At 43.5% G+C, this 23,113-nt stretch overlaps 1 protein-coding gene across 12 annotated transcripts in view; it reads left to right on the forward strand.

Moving 5' to 3' along the window:
- SUSD3 (sushi domain containing 3) overlaps positions 1 to 22,469 on the forward strand; it is a 44,173-nt gene extending 21,704 nt beyond the window's left edge. For 4 of the 12 annotated variants that reach the window (XM_052776129.1, XM_052776124.1, XM_052776117.1 and 1 more), the window contains 5 exons: positions 5,173 to 5,361; positions 6,888 to 7,035; positions 8,873 to 8,920; positions 9,965 to 10,132; positions 21,809 to 22,469. In XM_052776129.1, coding sequence (XP_052632089.1) covers positions 5,208 to 5,361; positions 6,888 to 7,035; positions 8,873 to 8,920; positions 9,965 to 10,132; positions 21,809 to 22,022 — 732 coding nt within the window. In that variant the 5' untranslated portion in view covers positions 5,173 to 5,207 and the 3' untranslated portion in view covers positions 22,023 to 22,469. The other 8 variants (XM_052776119.1, XM_052776122.1, XM_052776127.1 and 5 more) reach the window with 8 other exon arrangements.
- The last annotated feature ends 644 nt before the right edge of the window (positions 22,470 to 23,113 follow it).

The following is a 23,113-nucleotide window of genomic DNA, read 5'->3' on the forward strand; positions in this document are numbered from 1 at the left end:
CTTTCCAGCATCTCCGCTTTATAAGTGACTCTCGGAAACCAGTGAAATAGGTAGGAAAGGTCAAATCGTGTCATTGCTGACATGTACTTTTGTTAGAAAAGGTTGAAGCGGGTCATTACCCAGTGCCACCAAGCAGTAGGAAGTCTCCGTAACACACTTCCCGGTGGCTGCGGCACGGCTGGGGACCTTGTTCAAGCTCTGCAGCTGCAAGAGCCTGGACCTCCCCCCATCTCGTTTACTGCTGGGGTGGTGGTCATGTTTAACACTAATTTATTAAAAAGCCGTGCCAGTGTCTGAGTTTTCTAGTGGGAGGATAAGCTGCTCCTGTAGCCATTTGTTGTTGCAGCACTTCATGCAATTAAGAGCTCAGTCCTGGCAGGAGTTGTGGCCAGCTCTGCGAGGGAGCGAAGGCAAGGTTGCGAGGGGACCGATGCCAGGGCCAGGCAGTTTCACTCACACGAGATGCTTTACTACATCTGCTTTATTTCATATTTCACTTCTAGCTGCTTTTCTTTTGCTTTTTGACAGAGCGAGCTCTTCCAAGAGCTCTTCTGTGGATGTTCAACATTATGCCTGTGACTTCAGGGACGCTAATTTCTAAGGCATGCTTCTGTAGGAAAACAGACTTACAGAAATATCAGAATGTTTCTTTTCTGCAGGGTTTGTCGAACCTAATGTTCTGTCTCTTTCTGACATCTGGTTATTCCAGTGTGGTTTTTTGTTGCATTAAATAGTCAAGAATAAGCAATGCAAAGGCTTGAGTTATGTGTGTATGGAGAATAATGAGGTGAAGTCATGGATTGCTCCCTTTCTGCACAAACAGCAAGTGGCAATCTTGATAACATGCTTTCAGGTAATTAGTGCTGTGTTTTAGATCATTTTGGTATATACTTATGCGATGTATTTGATTTTTAGTCTCTATGTTTCGCTATGGAAGGAGCACAGGAAATGTTTAACGGGCAAGCATGCCTAGGCTGCTCTCTCATTTCTGTTTTCTTATCAGCAAAACATAAATCTGCAGCTTGCTGACAATGAAACCATATGGTAACTCATTCTGACAAATCGATTTTGCAATACAGATAATCCTGGCTGTGCATGAGAAGAGATGTTTTGGATTATTTTCTCTTAATTCTTGCATTACTCTTTATTTTTCAGTGGCTGGAAATAATGTATGTGGCTATTTCTGAATGCAGAGGTTTGGGTGAATTAAGAATTTATGGAGTATGCTACACTTTAGTGTCTTTACTTTGAGGATCGTTATTTGTCATACGAAATAATCTGTTTATTTGCTGTAGCCAATGCCCTTCTTCTGTGTTGGCAGACAGTAGCAGCAGATTCAGATACTTTTTGAACACTGGATATCCTCTTAGTGTGAAGCCAAGCTAAGAAATGCATTTGTATAAATCAGCTCTTGCTTTACAAGAGGCTGCAGAAGTAGCTGCAGGAACTTGAAGGTGTTTGGCTCTTTGTGCCCTGAAGCAAACTGGCCAGCTGATGGCTGATGGTCATCTCGGTTCACCAGAGCTGATGCTATACGTTGGCATGGTATGCAGAGAGGAGAAGGTGGTTTGTTAATCCTTTTCAGTGAGTAAAATGAGCAAGCTAGAGTCCTCACAACTTCTGTTGGACTTCAAAATAAAAAAAAAAAATATATTTCCAGCCTTTGCTTCATAGGGATGTATCACCGAGTGAGTTTTCTTCTTGAGCTTGGAAGTAGTAGTCAGTATCTGGAAGTGTAAGCAGAGCACGAGCCTGGGAGTGGAGAACAGCAGTGAGGAGTAATGCGAACTAGGCACTGGAGACATGTATCAAGTCTAGGAACAATGCCATGAAGCTAATCAAAGCTAAACAACACATAATGAGTTTTCATGTTTATTGCAAACTATGTAGAAATGGCTGATAGGCTGTTAGTTCCTCAAGCGTTCCTCCTAGCTTTAGGTGCTGGCTCTCAGGCATGAATCTGTAGGGTTTGAGATGCAGCTATTGCAAAAGCTACGTGAGCAATAATTGGGGTTTTTATTCAATTTTACATTTCGGGGTGCTAACAGTTACTGTTAAAACCAAGTTTAAACCACGATCTGAATGTGATATTTTCTAGATATTCAGAAAAAAAATATAAATCAAGATGTAAATCTCATCAGCACAAATGTTTATGCAGTATTTGTGTTTTACTTCAGGAGGCAATGCGGCCTCAAACACCAGCCTCAGCTGAAAACAAAAATATAAAATATTATATTTGAAAAAACAATAATAAGATTCTTGATTGTAGTAGATCGAGTCAGGTAAACGTGCCTGAAGAGTATTCAAAGGATAAGTCTATATGGAACATCTGCTTATATAAATATGAGGATGGAAGCTTATTTAAACAATGATTTTCTGGAGATGGAAGGGTAAAATTAGCCTAGTAGAAAACTGATTGCAACAAGTAACTGCAAAAACATTATAGATAGTTAATAGCAAAGGATGCTAGAGCTTACAGGAGACATTTTACAAGTGAGTTACTAGAAGACCACTGCTGATGAAAATTAGGGCAAATTTTATCCAGAGATAGTAAATCCGAACTTGGATGAAATTCACAAAGTCATACCAGCAAAAATCCATCTATGCATTTCAATAAAAGCATTTGTAAAAAGCAAAAAGTAATGACACATTTAATGTTTTTACTTCAGTGGGAAGAAATTGTGTTGAAAAGCTCTTAGAAGAAGAGGAAGAAGAAATGGTATTTCTATTCAAGCCAAATGCAGGTACATGAAATGCAGTGGATGAACTTTCAGCTCAGGATCTGTGGAAAGCCAGGCATAGAGGCTTTCAAAAGTTTAGCTCTCGTTAGCTGTCATTAAGATGAGCCTCTGGGGTTCCTGCCCCAATTACATTCATACGGGTATGATGCTCTGGAGATGACATAGTGCTGTCAGAGCCCCGGCCAAAGCGAGGAAATATCCACATTTTCATGGTACACTGGCTCTTAGAAATCTTTGTAGTGCTCAAGTGAAGAAAAATATTTTAAAATCCACAGCTGAGGAATAATGCTGACAAGGTTACTGACATTCAGAGGTTCTAATCCCTCAGCATATACTGTCATGGGCAAGGACAGTGTGGGAAAGGGTCAAGAGCACCTGAACCAGGTACAGCTGCACTTATTATTCAGGATGGTCAATGCTGGATTAAATGAAGTATGTCTTGAAAGAAAGGATCCAGTGCCAAATGATCTGTTCTTTGGAGAGCAGAGGCTGAAGAACAAGTCCAGGTAAACTGGCAAGTCAACTGAAAGCATCTAATGAGGGCTGTAATGGTGGCTAAGCAGATGTACTTTGAATCAAATTTGGCTCTGAATTACTTTCTGCATCTCGTGCAGCTAAAAGTGTCACCGATGTGAACTCTAAGTACGTGATCTGGTATCTAAAAATAGCCTTGAAAGTGCAAAATGCAAAAAGGTAGATATTTTGCAGCTTAGGACAATGGGTTTTCATGGTAAGTCTCTGAGTGATTAAGGTAAAAAGAAAAGCCCAGACTCATAAGGCTGGTCTGGAGTCAGGAGGAAGGTTGTCTGATGCACACATCCCATGTGTTCCAGTAATGGGATGTTGGAGGGAAGAACAAGAGATGAAGGGAAATGACCCTCTAGAAGATATTTGTTCTCGTTGAGGCAAATTGCTGCTGTAGTAAGAGACTGAAAGAAGTGGCAAAACAGAAATAATCTGCATGGAATTAAAACAGGCATGTTTTTAAAAGCTAGTCCTCAGTACATATTTACTTAGTAGATTTGACCAGTAATTGTCACTGTGGCTTTTGTTTGGTCTTTTGCTGAGATTTCTTTGGGTTTGTTTTCCAGGGGGCTGAGGTTTTTAAGAGTGTAAATTGGAAGATGGGTAGTAAGCCTGTCTGCTGCGGTTTGATCACAGGAACTTAACATTAGTTAATGACCAGGGGGGAGTTTTAGTATTAAAAATAAAATAGATTTGCTATCAACATGTGATTCTGTCAAGGAGGCTATTAAAACTCTACATATCTTTTTGCTTGTAAGTGTGGGAAGCATATTTTCCCCCTTTTAATTTAATAGTGCTTGCAACTCTGGTCTTGCAACTGCAACACAGTTGCCTCTGAGTCTGCTGCAGTCATTTGGAAATCCAGTGAAAGATAGGGAACTTGGGCTCTGAGGCAGAAGCAGTGCTGGTACTTAGTAAATGTTAAAAAAAAAAAGATTATGTAAAACAGTTTCCTGATTCTGTCAGCGCACATGTACAAAACCAGAAAATGTATTTATTGTTGTTATCTTTGAAGTATATCTGGATATTATATGTTGTCTTAATGACTGATCATTAAAATTTGTGTTTAAAATGAGTGTGAAACAAGGAATGTTGTGACAGTAAAACTCAATGTATAAAGTTAGTGGCTGACATTAAGTGGCCAAGAGAAGAGCTCTGTGACTCAAAGAACAGCTGTATGAACAGCAAAGAAATAAAAAGAACAACAAAGAGAGAGAAAAGCTGAATGAAGAAAAATGTACTTTGAATGATATACTATAAAGCAGAGTTTGTCACTTGAAAATGGAGATAAGTTGAATGTAGTTGTGCTGTATGTGTATGTCTCTGTCTGTCCCCTCCCTGTGGCTTTTGAACCCACTGGCTCATTTCAGCCAAGACTAACAGAGGTGCAGTGCTCTTGAAAGATAGGAAGTTTCTGTAGGATCTTGAAAAGATGCTACCAAGTAGACTGACATGCTAAAATATGTGATCAATCCATTAGATCTTGAAAAATTTGCATGGGGGAATGAATACTCCCAGCATGGAAGATGCCAGCCTGAATACTTAATTAAACACACAAAGTCCAACAAGACAGGAATCCGTAGGAGACCACACCACTCACAGAATGACTTTTTTTTTTTTTTTCAAAAAATGTTTAATATGTACCAGTCTAAGCAGATAATGTTGCAACATGAGTAAAACCCCCCTTTGTGCCGGAGGTCAGGGCAGTGGAGCTGTTGAATGGCACTGAAGGGGGTTTGGCCTTGGGCTGGTACTTGGCAGAGCAGTCAGCATCACCCACCCCAAGGTCTGTTATTTGTTTTGACCATTAACTTGGACTGATTTACAATCTGTTCGCAATAAAACTAAGTGGACCTTCGCTTTTGGCTCTGGCGCTGCATTGTCTTGCTTTGTTTTTGTTCTGCAGGGCAATGCAACCGCGTCTTCCCTCCCCAGCTCGGCATGCTACAGATCATTCACGGCAACGGCACGGCCGTGGGGACGGTGATAACGTTCCAGTGCTCAGCCGAGCACCAGCTGGAGGGACCGGGCGTCATCACCTGCATTTGGAAAGGGAACAGTACCCAGTGGACAGCCGGAGTGCCCTCCTGCAAGCGTAAGGTTCTTTCCAAACCATTCCCAGTCCTTTGGGCTGCATCGTGTTTATTTTGCCCTGCCTATCTCCTACAATGTTAGGAATAATTCTAGACATCTGTGCAAGGAAAAAGACAAATTCAATTTCCTTCAAAGTTGCCCCCACTGACTGTAATTGCGCTCCATATGTGTTCTGACATCATTCATTATCATGACACAGAAAAGACTTGGTCAGATTTATGCCTGATCTCACATCACTGGCCCTGGTAGTGTTGCACTTGGAATAACTGTGGCTCTGTAGCTACAGACTGTACCCTTCTTTAGAAAATGTATAGATATGACCAACTAATGTGCAAGCATATTTGCAAACCCTCTAATCTCCTGGCATTCTTTTCTGAAGATATTTTTGCTGTAAAAGAAACACAGTGATATTTTTTGAACAATTGTAGGTTGTTGCCTGTGGGCAGCCACATGGGAAGGTTACCATATTGACAAATCGTGTTTGAATGGCAACAACATTAACTACCTTTCATGCTGTGTTCCTTCTTATTTATTATAACGTTGTTAGTAATTTGACGAGAAGTAGGCCCAAGCAAAATACGGTACCTCTGAGCTTTGAGAATTTCAGTCTGTGTCTCAATCTCAGTCTGTGTCTCAGACCTTGTGTAATTTTAAATCGTCAGTAGATGGATGGCTCTTTTAGACACTTATCGCTCTCTCACAAACTCAGCTATTCTTATCTCTCATTTGAGACATTCTATTAAAGAAAAATGAGAGAAATCCTTCCCTCCAGAGGCTGCAGACATACAATGCTTTGTGTGGTGCTCAGCTGAACCATTTCTGATGCTGGTCATCGTGGTGTTGGAAGAACTAGATGAGTTTTGAAGCAAGGCGTGCTTAGTGCTGCAAATGAGTTGGCAGAGATCTGCGTTAGCTGTGCCATACCACATTCCCCCTCCTCCTTTTGTCTGGATAATTCACTTCCAGCATCAGATCACTGTGATCACTCAGCCCTGCAGATACTGTCCCTTCTTCCAGCCTGCATCTTTCCCCAAACAGAGGAAGACCTGTTGTTCGCTGCCTGCCAAATAGGATGTAATTATATGGAACTGTCCTTGCTCTAAAGGGCTTCTTTAAACCCATTTACCCTGTCAGTATTTGGTTTTGCAGCTCCAGTCCTTGTTAACAATTGCTCATAAGAGTCTGCTAGCTCATCTGCATTTGATATGCCAACAAAGTTGTGCTTTTTAGCTACTGCAGCGCCAAAGGCATTGTGTTTAATTAATTGCAGTGGTGAAATACTTGAGAACAATTCATTAGTAGCTTATAAACAGGAGATTTTTAAATAGCCCAATTTGAAGCTTGCATAGCTCTAAGCTGAAGCCAAGATACTCTGGTATCTTGACACATACTAACGTGAAAGTCCTCACTGAGCTATTATTAGCAGAAGTGTGAAGCAGGTAGGTTTCGGCATGCTTTAATGAAAATGTGAATGATAAATTCATGGGTTGACCTTAGAAACATTCTTCTGTGTTTGCTTTCCTGCAGCCATATCAAAATATGAGACTTTTGGATTTAAGGTCGCAGTGATTGCCTCCATCGTGAGCTGTGCCGTCATTCTGCTGATGTCCATGGCTTTTTTAACTTGTTGTCTTATCAAGTGTGTGAAGAAAAGTGAAAGGAGGAGGACTCAAAGGTATGTCAAGAAAAGATTTTTAAAACCGGCGTAAGACTGTATGTTGTATGGACCCCATTGCTGTGATAGCAGAGAGCTTCAAAGGACTTGGTGCTCGCAACACTGCAATGATGTTAGTTACTTAAAATCCTTAATTTGTAGGTCAGGCTTTAGGCACAGAAAGACTTGGAATTCAAGAGTATTTAGGCACCAAATGCCTGTTAATATCAGATGACCTTGGTGGGCCTGGGCAGATCTGGATTTACCCAGGATTATGCAGAAGCTGAACATACCAGTCTTATTTGCTGGCCAGTCTTTTTCTCCTTGAATTATTTAAGATTGGCTGCATTTTCCCTTCTTCTCTTCTCTTTCCTTTTTTCCTTTGTTTTCCTTGGACACTGCTGGGAAAGTGAATCTACCCGTGTCAAAACCATTGAAGCCCTCACCATCTGCAAAGCATACTTAAAGCTGTCACAACGCCGTGCTGGAAGGACATAGGATTTTGTCTTCTGGCTTGAAGCGCATGTCAGCAGGCAGGATTATAAACAGGCATGGGAAGAAGTAAAATTTACCAATCCAGTCCATTAGAAAAACTCAGTGTGAAGGGTGGCTGCATGACCACATCTGGCTGTACACTAAAGCCGAGCCACTGTTGTTCATGAGAGCATCCATCCAAAGTCACCTGCTGCAGAAGGCTTTCCCTTGGCACCTCTTCCTCGCTTCCCTCTTGCTTTTCCTGCTCGTTGTTCCCACTGCTGCACGTAGCTCGGTGGGGTGGCTGCACCTCGTCCCACTGATGCCTGCTGTGCAGACAGTAAGCTGCACTTCTGGTTGATTTTAAGCCTCTTTTTGCTTCAGAGAAGTGTTTGGAGTGAGGCGGGGTAGTGGTGGAGTAGAAGGAGCCTGGGGAGGACACGAGTGAAGGTCTCTCTGCTCCGAGCTGTGTTTTATCTAGAGCTGCATGGGAACCAGCTTAGGGGGGAAATTCTGTCATTTTGAAATCTGATTGTAACCAAAATACAGATTTTCTATTTCCCTTGAAAGGATTTTGTGAGGCAAAAAAAAAAGTCTTTGGTGTCATTTGTAATATTAGGTTTTCACTGATAGCATGAAATTTTTTGAAAAGAAGGAGTTGATTGGCATTTTTGGAATCACTGCTTTTCTTTTGATAAGACTATTCATATCAAGGTCCTTGTTTTTCATTTATTTTAAATGAAGTTTTGTCAAAATTAGCCATTCACATGACTTTTTGATGACTTGATATTTTTCTCTTACAAAAGAAAAGCCCTTCACAAGAAAAGCCCGGACGTTTTGACCTGGTTCTGTCATCAGGACATAAAATGATTCCCTTTGCTGGGAGCTTCTCAGTTCCCTGCTGCCCTCTGTCCTCCCTTCACTGCCTCCTGAAGGAGCTGCTCCAACGCAGCCCGTCCACGACTGAGCCCCACTCCTGGGGGCACTATAGACATTGTGTGGCTTGGCCCGGCTGTCAGAAAGCAACTGAGACGATGTAGAAACTGTCATGTCATGCGAGAAAGAGTAACGCATCCCTGTATGAAACTGGCTCAACCCGCAGCCCGTGCTGCAGAGTGCCAGAGCCAGTGGTAGCATCTCCTTGGTTGATGTCAGTAGAAAATGTGGATTGACTTTTGGATGCACAAAGCATTAATCTGAAGAGAAGCTGCAGGCTTGATAACCCAATACAAAATGAGAATACTCGGTAGGGGATTAGTTAAATAAGTGTGTCTTAGACCATCTCTGAAAGAAAAGGTAGCCTGTACCTGTGGAGTAAGGAGGATGTCCTCATCTTGCCTTTAGCTTTGAAGTCTGCCTGTCTACTTCTTTTTGGCTCTTTTAGTTGGTCTGCTAGAAGAGATCATCTCTGCCTACAAACCTGTCTTGCAAGGTACCTGTTTGATGATCTTTGAAGTGCCATCTTATGTTTTATCCTTGCATTTGGAGAGAAAAAGGACAAAGGCTGCTGAAGATCCTCACGTATTTTAGCGTCCTCGCAGACCTTGTCCGCTGCATGAGCGTAGCTGCCAATTTCTTTGGTAGCAGCAGGATTGCATCCTGAGAGGACAGAAATGACACCAAAATCAGCATCGCCAACCCTCACAATTTAATCTTGTCCCATCAGCTAGTGTGAATGTCTGTGATTGTGTGAATCTTAGACTTCTTTTAAAAAGAAGAAAAGAAATTGTCTTTTTTTTTTTGCCCCAGAGTTGTAGAGAGCAGCATGAAAAGTGCCTTGAGCGTTTCCGAAAGGAAATCCTGAAGGCAACCGAATAAGCCCTGCTCTTAACAAAGGCAACATTACCTGTCTCCTCCATTTTTAAGTAAATTTATCTTTTCAACCTGCCTGATGATTTTTGAACCCTTAGGAATGGCAGTGCTGCAAAAATTCACAGTAAAGATTTTTTTTTCTGAAATAATTTATTCCATGAAATGCGGGTGGTCTGTAGTCTTTTCACGTACAACAGGATCTGGCCTGATGTGTGTCACTGATGAAGGTTGCTGAGAACATTGACACAACATCACACCTTAAGTGACTTTCCCTATTATCTGTACTTTCAAAATCCACTGAATCAAATTAACGTAATTATTGGGGTTTTGTTCCTTTGAACTATCCACAGGTGCTCATAAGAAAATTGCTCTTTTTGTTTGTTTGCTTGTTTTCTGAGGAGTGCTGGATAATACTTAAAATAACACTATTTTACAGAAAAATATTTATGCTTTTTAAGAGCCCCCCACCTTAAGGTGTTTAAGCGGGTATTTAGGTCTCTGGAAATTTTGCTTACACTTGAAGTTCAGCATGTGTTTAAGTGCTGTCTTCAGTAAACCTGGATTTAGATTTAAACTCTAGGGAGTCAGGGCTGTGGTCAGATAAAAGCTCAGATATGCAGCCATTTATCACAGTGATGTATTTTACCCCTTGCTTTATTCACAGAGATATGCAGCTGTGGTACCAGCTCAGAACTGAAGAACTAGAGCACATGCAAGCTGCTTACTTTGGTTTTAAGGGAAGAAACAATAACAACAACAATAAGAAACTCAGGAATAAACCTGTATTTGATGATGTGACTAACATGGCATACGATAACCAAGGCTTCTACAGGTAAGGCTATTAAAATACAGTGGGATGGAATGAGTTTGTTGAACAAATTTTGGAAAGAGGTTTCCTTGAAAATGCATTTTAAAGGGATGCCCCTGAAGAGGACGTGATGCCAGTGGATTGTTAGGGCTCGTCCTTGAACTTGCCCGTCTTTTGGGGAATTAATGTTCCCAAAAGGTGAGACAGCAGAGAAGCTGAGCGTGACCTCCCTTCTTACAGCTTCTTTCATCTATCCCCAGTAGTGCTTTGTTGAGCTTGGTCTGCAGAGGAGGTTGCACGAGATTAACTGGAGAGAGGTTTTTAATTGGCTTTGTTAAATTGATGCTAAACTGCAGTAGGAAGTCACTACTTTGTATTGGTTAGTGGTATCGAGGTGCCAGCTTGCCTGAAAGCCTTAGGAGAGGAGGCAGCCAGGGACACCTGGGGCTGCGGTACGGCTCAAGGTGAGCATCAAGCATCACTGTTTATCCCTCGGTGACTGTGAAAGCTGTCTTGAGAAATATTGTTTTGTTACCAGGGTGTGCAGGGCAAACACAGTGGGATCCTCATCTGAAAGGCAGCGTGAATGCCCACAGTGTGGGAACCCTGAGCCTGGGGTAGTCCAAAGAAATGTCCACGCTGAAATAAGTGCATCATGTACTGTGGGTGCATGGATGGTGGGCACAGGTATTTTTTGTGTCAGTTCAAAATTGTCTCTAAAAGCGTCCAGATGTGTTACACTGGCTGTGTTGTTGCCAACAAAAGAAAAACAGAAAAATGAATACGTGTTAAATTCTAATGCTGTTTTGCTATTACCATTCATATAAACACACGTCATTGTGTCTTTCATATCCTTTGGGTTCTGCTTTGTCGTCATAGCACAATCCTTGTTTGCTTTTAATTCACTGCTCACTTGTACAGCTTTTATGTACAGCAGTATCTGTGATTTGTAGTGGTTACCTGCAGAAAACAATTTTATGCAGATTATAAACCTACTTCCATGTCACAGTGCAGCTGGAAATTATATTCATATGGAGCACTTGCACAGAAGTCTGATGGCTGCTTAATCAATGCCTAGCTTTGGGTGATTTCAGAAAGATGTATAAACCTAATTAAATGCTGATTATAACCTAAACAGTTTTTAGAAGACTCAGGATGCAATTTTTAATTTTGGGAAACTTCAATCTGCTATGATGTTAATGTTTTGTATAAGTGTAATCTGCTTTTAAAATAACATAGATAAACTTATAAAGGGCTGTAAACAGAGATTAGTGCTCTGCTGGATCCTTGAGCTCCTTCTGGGTTCTTATCTGCACCAGTCCACGGAGCAGAAGCTCCTGTATTATGTTTACCAAATTCTGTACTCTTAACTGAAAGTAGCAGGGAATATACAATTCCTCTGGATAAGCAGCTTTTCTGGGGCCAGAAATCAACAAGTTTATTATTTCTTTAGAAAACTGGAGAATGTATAAACTTCAGTGGGGAATTGAAGAGGGCAGGAGGAAGGAAGCCTGTGAGCTCTTTTTTTCCTACATAGAACAATACACATGCTGTGTTAAATACTGGTGCACATACCCACCTCCTGATGCATCAGGTCCACTATTAATCAAGGTCTACTTTATTCCCACCATGCAGAGGTGATGTGAGCCTGGCTAATCACTAGCCAGAGCAAAAATCAGCTAGGAGAGCGGGTGTATTAATCTGTGCACCCCAGAGCCAAAAGTCTAGCCATTTCACACGTGGAGAACAGGCGCTGCTTCTAATCAGAGATGGAAATGGCATTGAAGCTGTGACAGACTCTGAATGAAACTGTCTTGGAATTGCTCTATGAACAGGTGTGACCCTTCATCAATTCATACCTTGCTCCCTTTCTTCACTCAAATAAAATCTATTTAATCAAAGTTAGTGAAAGATGCTAATTTCTACTGTTTAATTCTGTTGAATGGATATATGCACAGGATGAGATGTGGGAATTCTGCTAATGTATTTCATGCCATCTCTTGAAGACAACAAATGATCTGTCAGCTTTGTGTTTCACCTGCAAGACTTACTTTTTGTGTGTGGCAAATTAGGCTAAGTTTCATCATCGTGTGCACATCCAGCTTACCGGGAACAGCAGGGCAGTGTAGGCAAATCCCTGGGCAGGTGCAAACATGAAGCTGGCTTATGCTGGGAAGACCAGCAGGAAAGGACATGTTCACTACCTGGGTTATTTCTGCGGTACCTTTCTCCGTTTAACGTGAAGCAGACGTGTTGGCAGCTTATGCTTGGAGGACGTCTCTAACCATGTGGCTGTTGCTGTAGGGGCGGAGCTGTTATAGCACTAATTGTCCAAGGAAATAAATAAAGGCATGCAGTGTGGTTGGAAAAGAGCAGCGAAACTGAGGGCGAGCAAGCCCAAAGGAAAAAGATTTCTGTATATTGCTGCATGCATGTGAACCAAAGTGTGTATCCATGGTCACAAACAAGCCAAAAGATAATTTAACCAAGGCTCCTCAAGGAAGGTTCAGACTTGACATAAGGAAGTATTTCTTTACCGAGAGGGTGGTCAAACCCTGGAACAGGCTTCCTGGAGAGGTGGTCGATGCCCCAAGCCTGTCAGTGTTTAAGAGGCAATTGGACAATGCCCTTAATAATTTGCTTTAACTTTTGGTCAGCCTTAAAGTGGTCAGGCAGTTGGACGAGATGATCGTTGTAGGTCCCTTCCAACTGAAATAGTCTAGTCTGTTCTGTTCTGTCCTGTCCTGTCCTACCTTATCCTATCTTAGTCTTGTGTTAATGTTTCAGACATTTGGCGGAATTTGTGCAATGCATCGCTAGACCTATGAGCAAATCAGAAATCCTGCTTTGATTTTCTAATAAGGAACTGTCCTAAGAAGCACAGGAGGCTGATCATTTTCTCCCTGCCTTTTTCAGGGCTGCAATATGTGGTGTTCTCTGTGTTACAGCCATGGGAAGTGGCTCTGCAACCCACTTAGAAGGGGAAGGCTGAAAGATGAGTGGTACCCTTGTCTGAGAAAAGAGTGGGTGGAGGCTTGGCAATTTAAGTCATTTTTACGATAGCATTTCCTTTTCTTAAAGAAAATTGTTCTGCTGCTTCTCCATGTAACATATGAAGTATCTGGAAGAGTGAGAACTCCTCCACCCTTGAAAAAGACCCTCTTGAATATATCTTAGCCTGTTTTTGTCTAGGAAAGGATGTAGGTCATGCTGCTTTTCAGACTTAATTGAAATAGGTTTAGAGATTAACAAGAGGTTAACATTTTGATTCACCTACTTTCAGGATCAAAAATACTGTAAGAACAAATAAAATGAGAAGTCAATTATTTCAGGTAAGCCAATATAAAATAAAACAAAAAGCCAGTTCTTTCAGACAGGTAAGATATTTGTTATGGTTTACAGAGTAATTTAGGATTAAAAAACTATCACCTGTTAAAGTAGTGCCTTAGTATGCCAATGAGATAATTTTGGCTGTAATGACATGACATAATGTGGGTGGAGAATGCTGATGTATAGAAGTTATAAATAATGTAGAAGCCCAGCTGTTGGACAGGAGACGCTCCAGTGTGCTATTCTGGACCTGTCTGCCACAAAATGAGGTCGTTTTCCCCTTGTGTTAGAAGCATGGAACAAATGCGATGAATGTATAGTTTTGCGGGGAAATGTTGAATTTTAGTGGCAACTATTCTAATTATAATGAGCTCCATTCTGGCTTCTTGGCTGCTTGAACAAATTGCTTTAAAATGCTGAAAAATATGTCTACAAATACCTGGGATCATTAAGTACAGAGTGCAGTCACTGTTGACACCACCTCTTTAATTTGGATCTAAGGAATCCTAATGAGGGTAAAAATATCAATTTTTAGCAGAAAGTCTTATATGCAGGAGTTGCAAGCATTGGCAGCATCTTTGCTCTTTTATAATATTTGAAGAGCTAACTAATGCTGAGCAGGGAAAGACAAGTTACAAGGCATGGGGCCGCTGGGCGGGACATGTTTTCCCCAGCATTGCTTCTCAGAAGTTTAGAGCATAGAGCAGAGATAGCAGGTTTCTGCGTGATGCAGAGGTTTGAGACAGATTAGCTGAAGAAAAGGGTCTGCCGTCTATGGGAGGGAGATTAGCTGCAGCTCTGGGCCACGTAGTTAGAGGAGAAAAACGTGCATGAACCTCCAAAACAGCCCGCCTGGGAGGATTGCTAGGCAGAGGCAGGACTTGTCAACATGGGGCTCTATTGGGAATAGCTCTCACAGCCTGACTGCAGCATGTATCAGGAGAAAATCAGTAAATTATATTCTGCTCTCTTTAACATTTTAAAATTTAAAAGTCTTGCCAGTTCTGCCCAAGAATGAAACCAGGACTGTTGGCATCATTCATCCAAAGTGAGAGACCTTCCTCAAAGCAGCCGGGAGCACCGCGCCTGCTTGGGGTTAGACAGGCACTGTGGCTCTCGCCGGGACGAGCCCTGAGCACCAGGGACATCTGGTATTGCAGAGGAACTAGCATTTGAAACGCCGTGCTGCATTTAAGAGTTTTGTTGAAAATGGGTACCTTCCTGAGCAGGATATGGGTTTTTTTAGTCAGTTATTTTCTGATGAACAGTAATACCTGCCCCTGCAGTAATCCTTCTCTGGAACAATTGCTTGGGCAACCACCACCCGAGATGAACAGTCCTCTTCCATCGCCAGCAAACAGCCATGTGGGAGAGCTTAGACTTAGTCAGCTGCCTGAGCAGGCAGGTTGTCCTCTGCCCCATGACAGGCACAGGGTAAAATATCAGCAAAGAGAAGCTTAATGACATCTGTCCTTCCTCTGGGCCAGCTACCGGTAATGTTTGAGAGATGGAAGTGAATGTCACTAAGAAATTATATTAAAGAAACTGGTGTCGAAAAGAAGAGTGGGGTCACCCTAACGGGGGCACGGGGGCACACTCACCCGCTGCCATGGGTCAGCAGTAGCTGTTCCCCAGGTGAAGGGTTGGTACAGGTGGGCTGAGGCCAGTTTGGCCTTGGGATCCCCTGCCTGGAGTAAGGCAGAGAAACTCCAGTGGCTTGCTTGTAACTCCCAAACTGAAATAGCAGCCTCCTCTTTTCCATTAAGTAGTCCTAGCCATGCCTTTAGGAGAAATCATAAAAATATAGAATCATAGAATCCTAGAATCATTTAGGTTGGAAAAGACCTTTAAGATCATCGAGTCCAACCGTCAACGATGCCCACTAAACCATGTCTTGAAGTGCCTTGTCTATGCATTTTTTGAATACCTCCAGGGATGGTGACACCACCACTTCCCTGGGCAGCCTGTTCCAATGCCTGACAACCCTTTCAGTAAAGATTTTTTTCCTAATATCCAATCCAAACCTCCCCCGGCACAACTTGAGGCCATTTCTTCTTGTCCTATCACTAGTTACTTGATAGAAGAGACCAGTAACCACCTCACTACACCCTCCTCTCAGGTAGTTGTAGAGAGCGATAAGGTCTCCCCTCAGCCTCCTTTTCTCCAGGCTGAACAACCCCAGTTCCCTCAGCCGCTCCTCACAGGACTTGTTCTTTAGACCCTTCACCAGCTTCCTTGCCCTTCTCTGGATGTGCTCCAGCACCTCAATTCTTTCCTGCAGTGAGGGGCCCAAAACTGAACACAGCACTCGAGGTGCGGCCTCACCAGTGCCCAGTACGGGGGGACGATCCCTGCCCTGTTCCTGCTGGCCACACTGTTCCTGATACAGGCCAGGATGCCGTTGGCCTTCTTGGCCACCTGGGCACACTGCTGGCTCATATTTGGCCGGCTGTTGACCAACACCCCCAGGTCCTTTTGTGCCGGGCAGCTTTCCAGCCGCTCTTCCCCAAGCCTGTAGCGCTGCGTGGGGTTGTTGTGACCCAAGTGCAGGACCCAGCACGGAGCCTTGTTGAACCTCACACAATTGGCCTCGGCCCATCGATCCAGCCAGTCCAGATCCCTCTGTAGAGCCTTCCGACTCTCAAGCAGATCAACATTCCCGCACAACTTGGTGTCATCTGCAAACTTACTGAGGGTGCACTTGATCCCCTCGTCCAGATCATTGATAAAGATATTAAACAAAACTGGCCCCAATACTGAGCCCTGGGGAACACCACTCGTGACCCGCTGCCAACTGGGTTTCACCCCATTCACCACGACCCTCTGGGCTCGGCCATCCAGCCAGTTTTTAACCCAGTGAATAGTGCACTTATCCAGGCCACGAGACGCCAGCTTCTCAAGGAGTATGCCATGAGAGGCAGTGTCAAAGGCCTTACTAAAGTCCAGGTAGACAACATCCACAGCCTTTCCCTCATCCACTAGGCGGGTCACCTGGTCATAGAAGGAGATCAGGTTGGTCAAGCAGGACCTGCCTTTCATGAACCCATGCTGACTGGGCCTGATCTCCTGGTTGTCACAGTCTAGGGTATCCATTGTGAGAGCAAACAGCAAACCCTTTTTGGCATGCAAAGACATTAAAGAACTGGGCACTCCACTGCTTAAGCCATGGCATATTTATACATCAGCACGCCCAGAAAGATAGCTGTCCCAGGAGAAATACAGGTAGCTAGTAATAAGAAAAAGCTGAGAGCGCTCTTTTCAGTTTGCATCAACTGCCTAATTATGAAAGAAATAGCCACACCTAGGGAAGCCTCTTATTTTCTTTGCTGCTTCAGCGTGATAGTCTTATAACCTGTCCTGGAATAGATACTCCCTTGACTCAGGGATGTGCTATTATTTTGCAAGGGAGAATCGATGGTGCAGTATTTTCCACACTCAGGGAGAACTGAATTTAGCTGTAGACTACCTTCTTTTCATCCTCTGTCAGCTAAGACGACAACCAGAAAGAAACTAGTCCAGCTCAAAAATACATCTAAAGAGCAGCAAAGAAATTTGGTGATTTTTTTTTCCCCTGGTGTGGAAGCATTTGGAAGAAGTTGTGCATTCCAAATTTGGACTGTTTTGAGGTGAATTATTTTACACAGCTCTGGGCCAAGTTATAAAACATTCTCTATGAAGTAGCTGATCTGACTGCAGGAGTGAGTCAAATGGAAAAGCCCATGTCTCAGTAGGTTTAAAGTCCTCCTTTCAGATATCCACTACAGCTGGAGCATATTATCAAGAAGAAAAAATCTCTTCGGCAGAGAAACAGGGTAGTATATTCTCCCACAGAAGATATTTTTAGTACCTGAAATTTTTGTACTGGAGCCCTTTCTGACTAGAAGATGCATTACCAGTGTACCTGGCAAAAAGCAAATAAGGACAATTCAACAACAAAGATGTCCAAGTGAAAAGGTTTTGCAAAAAAACCAAAGCCAGCATGCTCTTAGGAGAGGCAACTCGGTGTTTTCAGTCAGCCCAAGAAGTGATGTGCAAGGTTGGTGAAATTAGCTCATAGCTTTGTCTTCCACAGTCAGATGAAATGTGTTTTCTTTTTCTGTTTGATTTAGTGGCTATTATGGTTGAAGTTTTCCACTACCTTGTGTAAGGGGTTGCAAGGAAGGCACAAATCAGAAACTCATGTTGCTCTAAAAAATGTTCATGTCTGCCCAGGCTTGCTGAGGATCATGGCTGTGAGCCAAAGGACCTTCTAGAAGTACGGACAAGATGGGATGGGACACTTATCCACATTCCTACCTTGCCCCCTGCCCCCTTGACGCACTTGCCCAGCTGCTTTTCCCCTCTGAACACCTGAGTAGGAGAGCTGAAAAAGCTGAAGGATCTGAAGGAAGCAGGATAGTGTGGTGTAGATTTACCACAGTGAAAGGGGACAACACTTGAAAAAATACCCATGTTGGGAGACTGGCTGCTGCAAAGCTCAATGGAAAACCTAAGCAGAACAAGAAAAACCCACTAGGATACCTCGAATGACTGTCGGGAGGTGCATCAGTGGGAGAATTAAGGGGGCAGAACATCTTCTACAACAGTGCAAGACTGTTAGTGGGCCTGGGGAAACCGATTTATCTGGGTGGTTTTGAAGGTCAGCAGTCTCACCACAGAGCTGGACCCTTCACTCCCTCCAAAAGATCCATGCGTTTTCCTTTATGATCGGCCTCACTGTCAGAAATTGCTCGTTTGTCTGAAAGCTCAGGCGTGCAGAGCTCAGCCCTGCTGGCTCCTGCTGCCCAAGGCTGTGGTACACGTGCGGGGTCGTTTGCACAGCGTACTTGAATGTCTGCGTGGGTGTGAACGTGTCCCCCCTGCTCAGCTACAAGGCTTAAATTGCAGAGAGCCACCAGTGGGCAGCTCCCAGGGCTGCAGGAAGAGATGTAGGACCGATCATCACTGTGGTGTTTAATACTTCACTACATAAAGCATCCAGTGAAATGGCTGCAAAGAGCAAATGACCTGTTTGATACAATTGTACGTAATTTATAGTTCCTTACACATGTGATGTTTGATTGTGTGGCACTTAGGACCGGAGGGGAGGAGACCCAGCACAGGAGAGGGGCAGATTTCCTTTTCAAGCTTTTACGCAGATTGTCCCACTCTGCGAGTTGTCCCACCTTAAGCTTCTCTATTCATGGAGGTTTTTTTTTCCTCCAGTTTGTTATTACTGTGATCTGTGTTCCCCACCACCACCTTTCAGAGACTAAAATCTTCCAGTAGCTCTTGACACGTTTCAGAGAAAGATCAGGCAGGGGAAGTGAGCTGTGGTTTCATCTTGGGGCCCTGTCACAAAGGGTAGGATAGCTGGCTGCTAAATTATACCAATTTCTGAATTTCAGTCTTAATTGTCATCGCAACAAGCATGGAGGGTGTGTGCACAGCAACATGTGCTTTCAATAAAGCTGCTATTATTGTTTTCATAATGCTTCCATGATTACCCCAGGGTCTTGTACAAAGTCACCAGACATACAGCAACAAAAAAAATCCCCTCCCGTCCTCCAGTATCAAAATGTCTTTGCAGAGCCAGTGCCAGCACCAGGCAGCATTGTGGTAGCCCCACCACTCTGAGTTCTCACACTTCTCAGATGTCCCCTTAACAGCGTTTTCCCCTCCAGCTAGGAACAGCGCTCAAGTCACATAAAGCAAAATTCTTGCGAATCCTCTAAAACCCATTGACAAATGCTGTGGTGTCTGTTCTCCCCAGATAGGACCTCTGACTTTATATGTCAAATGAAGTCTGCCCTTGTCTAATGTATTGTGCATCTAGGTAGGCTGTTCAGCACCTAGCATCCTTGGGTGGGTTTGCATTTCCAGGTAAGAGGACAGGGAGGTCTTCTAATCCTCTTACCATGATGTTTTGAAGTAGCCCAGCTGGAAACTGGAGTTAAGGAAAGCTGAAGCGCTTGAAAAAAAGTCACACTTATTCGGGATAAAGTACAGACCTCCCAAGGATGAAAGTGCTAACTGAAGGCCGTGTGTGCAGAGGAGAGCCCACTGCGTGCACATTTATCTGTCCCTTGTCACCACTGCAACCCTCTTAATAGCTCTTCTCAGCCTCTGCTTAGGTGGAACCCCACTGACTTCACTGTCCCTCTGACATCCACAGGGTTCGATGTCGTGCAGTGAATGGAGGGTGCCTACTGTTACCTCATCCTAGAATTATTTCAGTCAATGGAAGCTTAATAGTTCCTGAAATGGGAGGAAGAGGTTGCTTAGCCAGGGGTATAGTTGTTCTCCAAGTACAGTGTTAGCCAGTTTGGCTTTCTGAGTTGGTGGTGGACTGTGGGTAATTGCAGAGTTTCACAATGCAGAGCTTTATAGGAGAAAACATCAGAATGGGATGAATTCTGCCCAGGTAAGCTATATTTATTGCACAATAACCAGAATACCTAGATTTGAACTATAATCCTGGCATGCCTATTTGCAAAGGCTGTGGCTACCCCAAGCAAAACTTTATCCCAGTTCTTCTTCCTGTACACACTCTTCTGATTTGATTTTTATTTTGTAACTATTGACTACCACCTCAAGGAGACAGAACTGAGTTCCTCCTACTATAAAAAAAAATACACAGTAGCAAGTATCTCAGAAGACTTTCTTTCAGCAGTGAGATCTGCAGCTTTACTCCATGTAGCTTCTGGTCCCTGATGGCAGGCCACAGGGATACTCAGTTGGGTGTTCTGGTGTCCAACACAAAGATACTTGAGGGCTTGTTGACGTACCAAGATTAAAAGGCACAGTTAGAACAGTACAGGTCAATACAGAGTGGGTAAAGTTACCAGGCTGTTTTTTTGAGAAATAGATGGGTTTGTTGTTGTCCAGATGCCTGGTGGGTAAGTTCTGCTCATCTGAGCACCTCCTTGATGAGTATATTCTGACTACACTGATACAGCACCTTCTCGCATTGAGTGCAGAGGTGTTTTAAGACACCTTCACACTATCTGACTGTAGCTCATGCCCCAAATAGTTTTGTAATACAGCTTTCCAGTGAAGAGCAAGATTTATTCTCTTTTACAGGAAAGATGCATCTGCAGTATACCTACTCTGAACCAGAACAGCAAGACCTTGGTTATTTGGTTTTATTTTCTCTTCTTCCCCTGCGGTTCCTACATGTATGCACATTTCATGTATGAGCATTTCTGCCGGCTTTCTGCAACTGATAATTGCAGAATGCAGCTTCTGTTTCCTGACCAGCTTTTCATGTACAAAAGGGTAAGACCACGTTGTCCTGGACGTGGGTGTGCAGGCTGCTGCGTTCAGTGGCCGACACCGACGGCTACAGAGGAAACTAGAGGAGCCACGTGAGCTAGCTCACCTGCAGTGAATGTGGGGCAAGCAACCTCAGCATCTGCCCTGTGTGCAAGCAGCTGCCATGGAATAGTTGATGTTTTACAAAAGCCCACATGCTCAGACTACAGTAATTTGGCACAAACCCTAAAGGGCTGTGTCTTACCTGCTGGTTCACAGAGCCGTGTCCTTAAAGCCCGCTGCATCCATCATGCCTCTTGCAGCAGAGTTCAAGAACAAGCTGATCCCATCCCCTCGTTTTCCTGAACGAGTTGTGTGTAGTTTACTGAGCATCTTTTCAGCAACTCTGCCATTTCTGTCTGCCGCTGCTGCTGCTCTGCCCACACCAGCCACTGCTGGGTTATTTGCTGCCTGGGTCAGTAAACTGTGCTGGCTTACCCCACAGCTGGGAAAATCCTCCTTTCCCGGTGTGAAAAGGTGGGGTGCAGGATGGATCGGTGACCACCTGCATTCGCACGCAGCTGGCAAATACAGAGTCCCAGCCTGCGGTCCCTTCTGGGAAGGCCAGGCAGTAGCCAAGTTGGGCAGTTCAAGGGCTAGCACAAGCCACGACATGACTGCGCTGCATTGGTATCGCTGGCAGCTCTGCAAATAACACCTCAGATCCCACGGAGCACAACTGGCTCTTGTGCTCCCAACAGTGCTCTGCTAACCAAGCAAGGACTTTCCTTCTGCACCGGTCTCAGCATTCAAGTGTTCTTAGTAATACTCTCCAGATAGCGCAGCATTAAATTGAAGCTGGGGACTCGTTTGATGGAAAACAAACAAGTAACATCTGCCCCAACCTCAAATAAAACCAACCTCACAAGTCTTTTCAAGGTCTGCATCAGCTTTTACAGAGACACAATTATTTGCCCCGCTGCTGCCAACTGGTTTCAATGCTAGGAGAAGTGAGTCCATATGTTACAGCACAAGTTGTTTGCGAAACGCCTGATGTGCAAATAAAATGGATTAGAAAGTTCCGTATCCTCACCAGAGCAAATGAAACAGAAATAACTTTTTCCTTCATGCTTACAGGTTCCAGGAGGAGTGGACTCGGGACGTCATAGCTCCTGGGTGTTGCAAAGGCAACGATCATCTGCCTGTGTTAACCAAGAGCAGTAGTGCACCTGTGAAACACGCTGTACCAGGACACAACACTGCAGTACGGACAGTGAATTCAATACATGTCGTTGAAGTCTATGGACATAAAGATAGTTATAACAAACCGAGCTGTCAGATACCTGGATAGCTGATGGCTGAAATACAATTGCTCCTCTGGACCAAAATGAAATTTGCATAGAAATACGTGCCTTAAAGACAACATAGAAAGTTAATTATTCATATGAATTTGAAAGTTTTCTATATTCCAAGATGGTTATTTAACAGAAATGCTTCAAGGTCTGATACAAATAAAAAAATGGACATTGAGGCTGGCAGTCCATAGCCATTCTCTATGGTGTGCTATGTATTGTGACCATGGCAAAAGCATAATATCATTCTTCTGTACCTCTAGAGAGAAATGGTAGCCAGTTTGTATAGTTGCTTCATACAAAGTCACTGATGATAATTACACATGCGTAAGATTGCAACCTTCTTTTAACCAGTGTTTTTTGTAAGCATTTCAGAATGAAAAATCCCCCATATTTTTACACAGTAGTATGTTAGAACTACAATAAAATTTTGTTTTTAATTAAAAGCCCCTGTTGTTTTGTATCAGGAAGGCCTTTTTGTTTAATTCATCTGCTCCGCATTTAGAGACCATGTGAGACTGGGTGCCGTAGAGGCACACCTCCAGATCCACCAGCCTGTCGGAGAGGGGAGAGCATACGGAGGGGTGTGCAGCCTTACTGTGGCACACTTTGCCCTGGCAGGGAGCATACCATTGACCGCCTAGAGCTGGCGTACGTGTCGCAGCGCAGGAGAGCACCGGCGTGATGGCTTGCGGCTGGGGAAGGCGGTGCAGCCTTGCTGGAGCAGCGTGGCCCCAGATGATCGCTGCAGCAGCCCTGTGAGAGTGCTCCATATAAAGGGGTGATGTCATTTTTTGGAAACCTGCCTTCTTTTCCTGTTATTAATCTGTTCGCTGTGTGAGGAAACAAGGAGGGGGCGGGTCTTGTTTTGTCCATTTTGAATAGTTAAGTAACTGATGTGGCTCTTATTCTGCTGTTTATATGCACACACATGTATACCTTAGAGTTACAGTATAGTTATTTTTGTTCAAGTTGAAGCCTTATTTATTCTCCGGTCATCAGCTGTCTAATGGGTATTGTCACATTCCTGTCATCATGGAAATATGATCTTATAGCAAGCTCCAGTAATTGTTTTATTGTATATCCCGCT

This window comes from Harpia harpyja, chromosome Z (genome assembly GCF_026419915.1).
Source record: "Harpia harpyja isolate bHarHar1 chromosome Z, bHarHar1 primary haplotype, whole genome shotgun sequence".
Classification (NCBI taxonomy): Eukaryota; Metazoa; Chordata; class Aves; order Accipitriformes; family Accipitridae; genus Harpia; species Harpia harpyja.